The sequence below is a fragment of the Molossus molossus genome, unplaced genomic scaffold (genome assembly GCF_014108415.1).
Source record: "Molossus molossus isolate mMolMol1 unplaced genomic scaffold, mMolMol1.p scaffold_m16_p_13, whole genome shotgun sequence".
NCBI lineage: Eukaryota > Metazoa > Chordata > Mammalia > Chiroptera > Molossidae > Molossus > Molossus molossus.
Window position 1 is genome coordinate 93,713,155 of NW_023425348.1, and position 10,889 is coordinate 93,724,043.

At 58.5% G+C, this 10,889-nt stretch overlaps 1 protein-coding gene across 1 annotated transcript; it reads right to left on the reverse strand.

Moving 5' to 3' along the window:
• Nucleotides 1-542: 542 nt before the first annotated feature.
• Nucleotides 543-10,824, reverse strand: MRPL21 (mitochondrial ribosomal protein L21). Its single transcript, XM_036258959.1, has 7 exons — nucleotides 10,725-10,824; nucleotides 7,293-7,350; nucleotides 5,905-5,990; nucleotides 4,052-4,215; nucleotides 2,159-2,211; nucleotides 1,696-1,799; nucleotides 543-652 (listed from the first exon to the last, which is right to left on the reverse strand). Exons 1-7 carry the CDS (start codon nucleotides 10,822-10,824, stop codon nucleotides 588-590), a joined length of 630 nt encoding a protein of 209 aa, XP_036114852.1. The 3' UTR covers nucleotides 543-587.
• Nucleotides 10,825-10,889: the final 65 nt, after the last annotated feature.

Below are 10,889 nucleotides of genomic sequence, written 5' to 3' on the forward strand. Positions count from 1 at the left end.
CTTCTTTCCGGGGTGAACGCCCAAACCTTCCTGGACAAGTGGCTGCCTTCAGGACCAGTTCAAACCTCCTGCGGCCCCTGCTGCTTCTCAGCACTGGCTCTCAAGCCCCAAGGACCGCGTGGCCCCTCCCGTGGCCAGAGAGCCACCCCTGCACCAGCATGACCTTCCCCCAGCTGGACCTGGACTGCCTGGTTTCATCCCGACTTTTTAAAAAGCAAACCACTGCAAACAGGTACACTGGACCACTCGGAGATGGAAGCAGCTCATGTGTTTGTCCATCTCGCCCAGAAGAGAAATCCGGGTTGTGTCTCTCGGTGTCAGCTCCCGGGTCCCAGCTGCTCCTCCCAAAGGGTCCCTCCGTGCTGCGCGGGGGGTGGAAGGCGTCCAGGAACGCGCTTGTCTCTTACACAGCACCGCTCTGCCGGGGGTGGGCCATGCTGGTGCTCCTCCCCGGCCCCGGCCTGTCTGGCTCCGGGAGACCGCTGTGCACAGACCCGGCGGGCCAGGCCGCAGCGACAGAACACAGAAACTCAGACGCCCTGGAGAACGAGTTTACTTTTGTATTTCTGTCAACGTTGGCTCCATGATCAGCACAGACACGGAGCAATCTCGATGGTGTTTATCCGGAGGACAGTCTGTGGGCTCACAATAACTGGGAGAGAGAGAGAACTCGGTCACAGCTTGACCACAGACTCTGACCTTGTAATCAGCCACCGAGACCCTGCCGCCTGACACCTGCTCTCCTGGGGGGCTCGGCCTTGAAGCAGCCCTCCCGGGTGGCACTACCATGCCCCACCTCTCCCACAACCTCTGGCCACATCCAGCGACTGGTGTGTGCTGACCACAGCCCACTGTATGCGACCGGTCAGAGCTGCAGAAGCTGGGACACCTGGGGGCCTGGAGGCCAGGGGGGCCCCTGCTACAACCCACAGCCTTTCTCCCTGCACTGTGCCTGCTTTGGGGGTGCAAGGCCCCATCTGGCTGACCTTGAGGCTTCCTGACCTGAGTCTAGGTAAAGCCAAAGCTACTGTCTCAGGCGTGCTGGGAGCACTCCCCACGACCGGAAGCTCGGGCCAGCGGTTCCTGGTGTGCAAGGGCTCTGCGCGACCCACATTTCCCCACAGGGCTCTGCGCGACCCACATTTCCCCACAGGGCTTTGCGCGACCCACATTTCCCGACAGGGTTCTGTGTGACCCACATTTTCCGACAGGGCTCTGCAGTTCCTGGTGTGCAAGGGCTCTGCGTGACCCAATTTCCCCACAGGGCTCTGTGGGTCCTGGTGTGCAAGGGCTCTGTGTGACCCACATTTCCCCACAGGGCTTTGCGTGACCCAATTTCCCCATAGGGCTCTGTGGGTCCTGGTGTGCAAGGGCTCTGCGTGACCCAATTTCCCCACAGGGCTCTGTGGGTCCTGGTGTGCAAGGGCTCTGCGTGACCCAATTTCCCCACAGGGCTCTGTGGGTCCTGGTGTGCAAGGGCTCTGTGTGACCCACATTTCCCCACAGGGCTCTGCCGCGTGCAGGGTCCCAGCCTGGAGCAGCCCTTGCCCCTTGGGGCCTGTGATGTCCAGTGGGTCCCTGTCGGTGTCTCAGCCCCTGGTGTGGTTAGGAGGGGCCTCTGCCTGCCCCTCCCCATCAGGCCCAGCAGGGGGGGACCACGGGGGGGGGGGGGCAGCTCTACTCTCTGCAACGTACTTTTCTTCTTCCTGTAGTTCTTCCTTTTCTTGAACTTCATGTTGACTTTCGGCCACGATTCCGTCTTTTCAATGACAGTGGCCTCGACACGGACAAGACCCTTCCTGGAGGAGGACGAGGTGGTGAGCCTCCTCGATCCCCACTCACGCTGGCTGAGGCTTATATAAGGTTTTCGAAAATGAAGTTTCTACTTTCTTTTTTACTGATTATAAAAATAACAAACGCCCTCCCTGTAGACATTTTGAAGCTACAAAGAAGCACAATAAAGAGTGCATTCTGTCCACTGACCTTAAAGGCCGGCACGAATGAGTTAGGAATAGCCAGTGGCCCAGGCCGGGTGTTCTCCCACGGGGACACTGAGCACCCACTGTCACGAAGCCTACGCCTCTCGTGTCTGGTGCTGGCAGAGGGATGGACGCCCCCCGCCCGGCCCCGCACACGCCCACACTGGAGAGCACGTTACCCTAGCAGGGGTTTGCCCACCAACGTGAAGTCGTCAGCACCAACCAGCAGGACCTGGAAATGAAACAGGGCATTACCCGCAAGCAACACAGAAGTCACCGAGCGCGGGGAGCGACGCGAACGTACTGGACGCCGAGGTGTCGCCGGGAGTTGTGCTGTGGACGTGACCTGCTGACGCACAGTGTTGCTTTGAACAGGCTTCAAGCAGCACTGGCCACCGAGGTGCCCCGTGGACGTGCCTGGGCTGCCAGGCGCAGGACGGGCAAAATCGATGACTTAATGTGGTCACCTAGGAAAATGGTGGCTTTCTAATAACAACCCCAACAGATACCACACAAAACATAGTGAAGTCAACACGCATCGGACAGCGGTGCCCCGAAGCCGGGCCAGGCCTGCGGAGGCGCAGGCGGGTCTGATGCAGCAGAACCCAAGCTGCCACGCGCTCAGGGTGGGGCCGTGTGCGGGTCGTGGGCACAGGGGGGCGCCCTCGCCTTCCGGGTGCAACACCGCTTTTATTAGGTGTCGGAAGACTGTCTTAAATTTTACTGGTGAGAAAAAAATGCAATCGCGCTGAACTTAAATGTGTAAAGACCAAGCACACGCGTGACCACTCCCACGCCCAGGAACGGCAGGTGTCGGCGCGGACGGGCCATGCGGTCACTTCCAGCACGCGCTCTCACTCCCGAGATGGGCCTGCCGCCCGCGCCTGCTCACGTGACGCTTCCCGATGGTGCCTTTCAGAACCGCAAGCACCCCGAGGCGCGTTCACTCTGGACAGGAGTCGGCGGGCCCTCGGCCCTGAGCTCAGACAGCCGGCGGGAGAGGAGCGTGCTGGCCGCTGCCGCCCATCTGAGCTAAGGAGGCGGCTCGGGTCTCAGGCTGCGAGACGGTCTTAGCAAGAATCAATGTGCAATGGCCCTGGCCGGTTTGGCTCAGCGGTTAGAGCGTCAGCCTGCGGTCCAGAGAGACCCGGGTTCGGTTCCCGCTAAGGGCATGTACCTCGGTTGCAGTTTGTCCCCGGCCCTGGTCGGTCGTGCGGGTGGCAGCCACTTGATGTGTTCCTTTCACATCGATGCTTCTCTCTCTCTCTCTGTTCCTCTCTCTCCCTCCCACTCTACCTAAACAAAAAATGGGAAAATGTCCTCGGGTGAGGATAAAAAAAAAAAAAGAATCAATGTGCAAAACCTCTGCGATCACAGAGGACGGAGGAGTTCCAACGAATAAGATCTGATGTCCAGTCACATTGTGTTAACAGTGACGTACGTCCCAGGAACATGATCCAGCACAGCGAGCTCACGTCTCGTACACAAACAGACACGGGGCTCACGTCTCTTACACAAACAGACGCGGGGCTCACGTCTCGTACACAAATAGACGCGGGGCTCACGTCTCGTTAGATGCGGAGCAGAAAAACCAGACAGACTGCACACAGCGAACAGCGGCGGAGCGGAAGGCAGGCCGAGCACGCAGTTCTGAGCGGTCAGGGGGCCAGTGCCCAGGGGGGCCTGGGACCGGCCTCACCGCCTCGAAATGGGAGCGGCCAGGAAACCGAGCGACAGATGAGTGTTCTAGCTGAAACTCGACATCCCCCCAAAATATGGGCTTGAAAACTCTACATCCTCAACTGGGACTTTCACTGCATCTGCGAGGGAGTCTTGTCCTGTGGGACTAGGTTACTGAGATGAGAGATGTCATGGACACGGCTGACGGTCCCGTCCTTGGAGGCACGTCCCTCGCCTGCCTGCGCCCGCCAGCCTGCTTCCCCACTCGCGCCCGTCCCTTGCTTTTGCTTGCAGTCACCGACTCGAGGAAACCTCTCCACGGATGGCCCAGGAACGGGGACCGCACATTTGGTGACTGAGCCCCGAATGCACCAAGAAACTGACGGTCTCACCTTCTCCAACCGAATCCTCTCTCCACACGCAACGTCTAACTCATTTTCGATTAGAATTAGGTCTTCGGAGGTCACCTTCCACTGGTGGCTGGCAAAGTGTACCACGGCAAACAGCCTGCCGTGCCGGCCCGTGGCGATCAGCTCGTTCACCTTCTCCACGACCCCTGTGGGGGAAAGGCCAGACAGCGGCCGTGGGGTGAGGGGGACAGCTGCTGGCCAGGCGCCCGGGCACGGGGTCCACCTGCTGTTCCCAGGAGCACGGGCGCTTGTATGCAGGGCACGTGGGCTTTTCCCCAGGAAGCTGCCCGGACTGCACAGGACCCCCCCCCCCCAGCAGGCTGCCTGGCCCAGTTCTCTCCCTCCGCGTGGAGCCCACCCCGTCTGCTTCCCAGTCATCACTGATGAAGAGCTGGGGCCTGGGACGCGCGCGCACCCTGAGGGGAGAGCTGGGACGTGCGCATCCCAAGAGGGAGAGCTGGGACGCGCGCGCACCCCGAGAGGGAGAGCTGGGGCGCGCGCACCCCGAGAGGGAGAGCTGGGGCGCGCGCACCCCGAGAGGGAGAGCTGGGGCGCGCGCACCCCGAGAGGGAGAGCTGGGACGCGCGCGCACCCGGAGAGGGAGAGCTGGGGCGCGCGCACCCCGAGAGGGAGAGCTGGGGCGCGCGCACCCCGAGAGGGAGAGCTGGGGCGCGCGCACCCCGAGAGGGAGAGCTGGGACGCGCGCGCACCCGGAGAGGGAGAGCTGGGACGCGCGCGCACCCGGAGAGGGAGAGCTGGGACGCGCGCGCACCCCGAGAGGGAGAGCTGGGACGCGCGCGCACCCCGAGAGGGAGAGCTGGGACGCGCGCGCACCCCGAGAGGGAGAGCTGGGAGACGCGCACCCCGAGAGGGAGAGCTGGGACGCGCGCGCACCCCGAGAGGGAGAGCTGGGACGCGCGCGCACCCCGAGAGGGAGCGCTGGGACGCGCGCGCACCCCGAGAGGGAGCGCTGGGACGCGCGCGCACCCCGAGAGGGAGCGCTGGGACGCGCGCGCGCACCCCGAGAGGGAGCGCTGGGATGCGCGCACCCTGAGAGGGAGGAGAGGCCTTTCTGCAAACAAGGGAACCCAGAACACCCCGAGGGGCTGCGTCCTCCCTGGACACCTCCCCAAGGCTGCCTGCTTCCCGTTTCTGCGGTCACTGCCTCCGCTCAGGGCACAGCCCTCCATCCGGCACCGGTCCTGTCTGAACAGTGTCCGCTGAGCCCCGACCACCGCATCTCGGGGGCCGGGCGCAGGAGATGGGCCGGCACAGGGCCTGTCTTGGAGACAGTCCGACCAGAGGCTGCGTGGGGCCGAGGGGCGAGACCTAGACTGCACCTTATTTTTCTCTAAGTCTCTAAAACAGCGTTTTAAAACTAGATGATTCCATGCATTAACCTGGATTTCTAGCGTTTTTGAAAAACCGAGGCTCCCACACTCACTCACAGCCACGGTGGCTGCGGCGACCACACACCACCCTCCTCTGCAGGAGACCCTTCTGACACCCTGACGGCTTCTCCAACACGCAGGCCGGAGTCGGCATCCACGGGCTGTTGTGACCTCGTTCCTCCTCTTGGGGAGAAACCTTCCCCTGAGCCCACGTCTTACCAACAGCAGGGAGACGGAACGGGCGCTTCCCTCCCGCACATCACCTGCTTCGACACGGCAGGTGCTCAGGGTCGCCGATAAGCCAACGGGCTCCGCAGTCTGCTAAGCGGCAAACAAGCCGGGCGCTCGCTGAGCCGGGTCTCGGCACGGACCCGTGGCGCCCTCGCTCTGCGGCCGGTGGCCACCTGTGGTCAGGCTGAGTGCTGCCCCATCTCTGCCACGTACCTGCATGGTGTCTGGTCTCCTCAGCAGGGTCTGGCAGGATGACTTCTGGCCACGGTGGTGAACTCAGGGAGGTTTTAGGAACATATCTGTAAAACAATTTTGCAAATTTTGCACATGCGTGTCACACACGTGTGCAAAGGCAGTTCAAAATCGTAAACCGTGGCTGTGTGCAAGTGCCAGGAAGGACAAGGGTTGCCACGTCACTTGTCACAGCTTGGATGCTCACAGGAGCCCAGGTGCTTGGAGGGGCCCTGCTGGCGGGTGTCCTGTGACTCGGGACCGCAGTGAAGCTGGGTCTCTGGTAGGGACCTAGCCCGCTGGAGTAAATCTGAGGCCCCCACACACCCTCTCAGGACCGCATGCACTTCCAGGAACAATGGCTGAAGTCAGAGAGCAGAACCTTGGGCGAGGATTGAAACCAGGAAGGGGAGCTCCGCACCCCTAGGTCAAAGCGTTCAGAGCGCTGTGAAGCTTCGGCTGCCGTCCGCCACCGGAGAGTGAGACGCTCTCTTTCCTCTGGTCCCGGCCAGTGCTCGGCACAGACCCGCGTGTCCCTCATGGAGCGGGCTGGCCCGAGACACACGAGCTCTGGCAGGACCCAGCCGGCCCGTGAAAGGGACACAGATGGGCAAACGGGCCCGGTGGGCAGCTGAGGCCTCCCACAGAGGAAACAGGTGAAAATGAGCCAAATTGGCCACAAGGCCCACTAGCGGTTTCTCTTTACACCCTGACTGTTTTTCCACGTCCCCCTCTGCGAACAGTGAACCCCTGGACCTTCCCACAGCTGGCGGTGCGGCGGCCAGGCCCCGCCCCGCTCCCGAAAGGGGGAAAGTTCGGTGTTCTCACTAGACTCCACGGGCTGGAGACGCAGGCTCCACTCGGAGAAGAGGCGCAGCTCGGGTGGGCAGCCTCGCTCTGGCCCCGGCGGCGGGTCCGGGCGCAGGGTTTCCCGTGCGGAACGCACCCTGTCCCGCTCCTGCCTGTGCGCCCACCAGCCAGGGGGCCGTTGTCACTCTCGCCTCCTGTAGTTTACAGAAGTTTCTTCCCTGCATATGCAATTTTAACACTGAATACGCTCTCCCCAATCCGCTGGGTTCCTCGAGACTGTGATCCGACCGCCTGTGACGCAACCTTCCAGTTAAAACCTCCCGGGAGCTGAAACTCCGCCTTGCCAGCAGGGCGCTAGGAAGGCCTGGGCACACCCTCTCTCTGGGCTCCTGGAGTTCTGTCTGTATTAATTTATGTCAACGGTCTGAGAAAAATACTGTCCAAAACTTTTAAAGAAAATAGAAATGTTCCTGAAAACTGAAACATGTGCAGTTGTGACTTCAGACAGACAGTCCCACAAGCGAGAGGAAGAGCCCCCAGAACCCACGTTTTGATCTTACTGTCGTGGAAGCGAAGTGCTCTGCGAACTGAATCTCCGAGAAGCAGGCCACAGGGAGGCTGAGGGGTAAGAGAACAGGGGTAGTTACTACTGTGAAGTGCAAACCGCCCCTGACGATGCTAAACGCAAGGCTGTTACCTCGTATTGCTTCAAACAACATCACGACTTGTCTACAGAAAACCAAGGCCAACGAAGCTCAAAGAACATCACTTAGTCATCAGCGATTGCCACAGCATCGAGATTCACTCAGCACACCTGAAAGGGCCCGACCCCGCAGCGTCCGCCCACCCGCTCCTTGACCAAGTGCTTGGTCAGCTCACACCCTTGCCTTGTCTGTGCCAAGTGCGGGGGACCTCAAGATGGCCCTGTTGACCCCGCCTCCTTGGATTCTCACCCTGTGTGGTCCCCTCTTATGGAGCTGGTTTCTGTGACCAATGGCACATGACTGAAGTGATGGTACAGATCCAGCTCACTGAACCACCGGCCAGGGCCGTGCCACTACACCGCTACTGCTGACAGTCCCCAAGTGTTCCTGTTGCATGCAGGGAAAAAGCAAAAGCCCTTCCCAGGGCCTGCAGGGCGGTGGCAGTGCGACCCCAGCCCTCCGACACACTCCCCTTGTTCACTGGCACCTGCCTCCCTGGCTTCCTTGCGATTCCTGGAACATGCCAGGCGCGTACCCTCTGCCTCGACTGCTTTCCCCGAACCCCCTCCCCACCCCAGGTACCTACAAAGCTAATTCCCTCATTTCTTTTGGGTTCCCACGCAAACAGCATCTTAGCAGAGAGGCCTTTCCCAGCCATCCTATTTGAAATCAACCCCCTCCCTCCCAGCTCATACTTGGTTTTCTCCACAAGACTTATCAGCTTCTAACATACTGTGTCATTTGCCTATTTAAAAAAACTTCCTGTCTCTCTGTGCACCCCCCTTAGAATGCTAGCTAGCTCCCTTATAAGCAGGGGTTCTTGTGTATTTAGTATTGGTGTATCCCCACCCTGGACCAGTGTTGGACATGTAACAGGTACTCAGTGAATGCTGAATGAAACCTGTGCTGCCCAGTTGTCAAGCGAAGTCTCTGCTGGAATCTCTGTGACTGGACACTCAGCACCTCTCTTGGGAGCCACCCCACTGTGAGAAGCTTGGTGAGAAGTTTTTGTACCCGATCTGCTTTCCTGTAACTCTTGCCTATGGTCTTAGCTTAGCCTGGGACACTACCCCCCCCCCCCCCCCGGGAACAAATGTGCTCCCTCGTCTCCCATAGGACAGTCCTTTATATCTGAGGACTAAGACTGTGTCCTTCCATCCCGTTTTCTTCACTCACTCTTCAAGGTCCTGCTGGTCTGCTCACCAATTCTCTCACCTTCTCTGTACTCACTACACTTTAAAAAGTTGAGCCTGACCGGGCCAGTGTGGCTCAGTGGCTGGGCATCGACCCATGCACCAAGAGGTCGCTGGTTCGATTCCCAGTCAGGGCACCTGCCCAGGTTGTGAGCCCGATCCCCAGTGGGGGGCATGCAGGAGGCAGCCAATTGATGTTCTCTCCCTTTGATGTTTCTATCTCTCTCTCTCAAAATCAATAAAGGAAAAAACAAAACATAACAAAAAGTTGAGCCTGGAATGGAACATGGCATTGTAGAGGTGGTTCCACGTCAGCGGAATAGAGGGAGTCCCACTGCTCTTGCAAAAACCTCCCTGCCTACTTCAACCCATGTTTTATTATGGAAAATGTCAGTGTGCAACAGTGAACAGTATTGTGAGCCCTGAGCTCTCAAGTATCCTCCCCCAGGACCAATCTTGTTTGATTTACATGGCCTCTGGCCCAACTCTGCAATTAGTTTAAAGCCAATCAGATACCGTTTTATCTGTAAAGATGTCAGTATATTTCTACATACGAACGAAAAAACAGTGCTATAATAAATCATTAATTCCTCACCGGGCAGGTCATAGTGGGTAGCACACCTTGACAGCCTATCACTCCTTCAGTGAAAGGTCTTAAGCAAGCCCTGCCCATTGCTTCTGTTCATCTAGGTCAACACACTTTGAAAGCCAGAAGTAGTCCTTGGCTCAGTGGTTAGAGCGCCAGCCCATGGATCAAAGAGTTTTGGGTTCGATTCCCAGCCCCAGGTTGGATCGTGCAGGAGGCAACCAATAGAGCCAATCAATGTATCTCACCTAGATGTTTCTTTCCCTCCCTCTTTCTCTATCTGAAAAAAAAAAAAAAAAACAATGGGAAAAACAATACCCTCAGGTGAGGATTAAAAAAACCCAGAAGTAACACTCCTGGAAGGTGTTACCACCCTTGAAAAAGCACAGGATCTCATGACACAATTCCTGCCTTGGCTTCTCCCACCCGTAGGCAATCTCCCTGCCTTTCCTCCTCAATCCCAATTGCATCAGAGAAGCTGTGACATGTTGTTCTCCGGAGCACCTGAGATCTTGCGATTGCCATCGTGGCTCAAATGAATTCTTCTAAAAAGTCTCTACAAGTTTGGACATTTCTTTTTTTAACTTAAGGTTTGGGCATTTCTTATGTCAACATCATATGAAAGACAAGTAGACACACGAAAGATAATTAGTTAAAAAACAAAACAGCCCTGGCTGGTGTGGCTCAGCCGGGAGAGCGTCTCGGGTTCAATTCCCGTATCTAGGTTGCAGGTTCGATTCCCCGGCCCTGGTTGGGGTGGCGCAGGAGGCAACTAAACGATATTTCGCTCACACATCGATGTTTCTCTCCCTTCCCCCAGCTAAAAATGAATGGGAAAAATATCCTTGGCTGAGGGTTAACAAAAAACAAACAAGTAACATAACCGTGGCACTGTTATGGCACCTCAAAAAAGAGGATATTCTTTTAATACTGTCACATAGACATTTAGCTCAGTTTAAAAACGTCCATAAAATACTTGTGCATGAAACACACTCTCCAACCATTTCCAGGCAGAAATGTTTTTGATGAACATAACCGTTTTTGGAACCTCGGAACCCAATGACTACAATACGGCTACTGTTTTTGCTGAATGGTGAGATTAGCCCAGGGCACTCCAGATGAGGACGATGAGGCTCCCGGGGCTCCGGGAGGCGCCCAGCCTGGGGCAATGGCAGAGCACAGGTTTTGCAGCAGGACCCAGCGTCCGAATCCCTCCTCCCCCCCCGCCCTGTGTGACCTTGGGCCAGTGCCCTAACCTCTCTGAACCTCCGCCTGCTCCCCTAGCAGCACAGGGGCCTATCCAGAAGTTGAAGAGCAATCGTCAAGGATTAAGCTACTAACTGGAGGAGCCGGGATCTGAACCCAGGTTTCCCGCCTCCGAAGCCGGTGCTACGTTCAGCGCATCAGAAAAGGCGGCGGGCGCCGCAGGCATCGGTCGGACACAGACACACACGTGGCGGAGCCGCGGGAGGCCCCGCTTCCTCCCGTCACCCGCGGCCCGGGTCTCACCCGCTCCGGGCCCCCACGGCCCGAGGATGCTGCGGCTGCACGCGGACACCAGCCGCGCGGCGGCGATGGGCAGGGCCGAGGCCGCCACGGCCGCCGCCATCTTCCTGCGACCTGGGCCGGAAGCGGAAGCGGCGCGAGCCTGGTGCGTCGACGCACCGGGCCCGG

Coding starts and splice junctions, on each gene's coding strand:
- MRPL21 (XM_036258959.1), bottom strand. CDS start 10,824: ATGGCGGCGGCCGTGGCGGCCTCGGCCCTGCCCATCGCCGCCGCGCGG. Junction 7,351..10,724: donor GCCGTGGGGGCCCGGAGCGG/GTGAGACCCGGG, acceptor CTTACCCCTCAG/CCTCCCTGTGGCCTGCTTCT. Junction 653..1,695: donor GAACTACAGGAAGAAGAAAA/GTACGTTGCAGA, acceptor TCTCTCTCCCAG/TTATTGTGAGCCCACAGACT.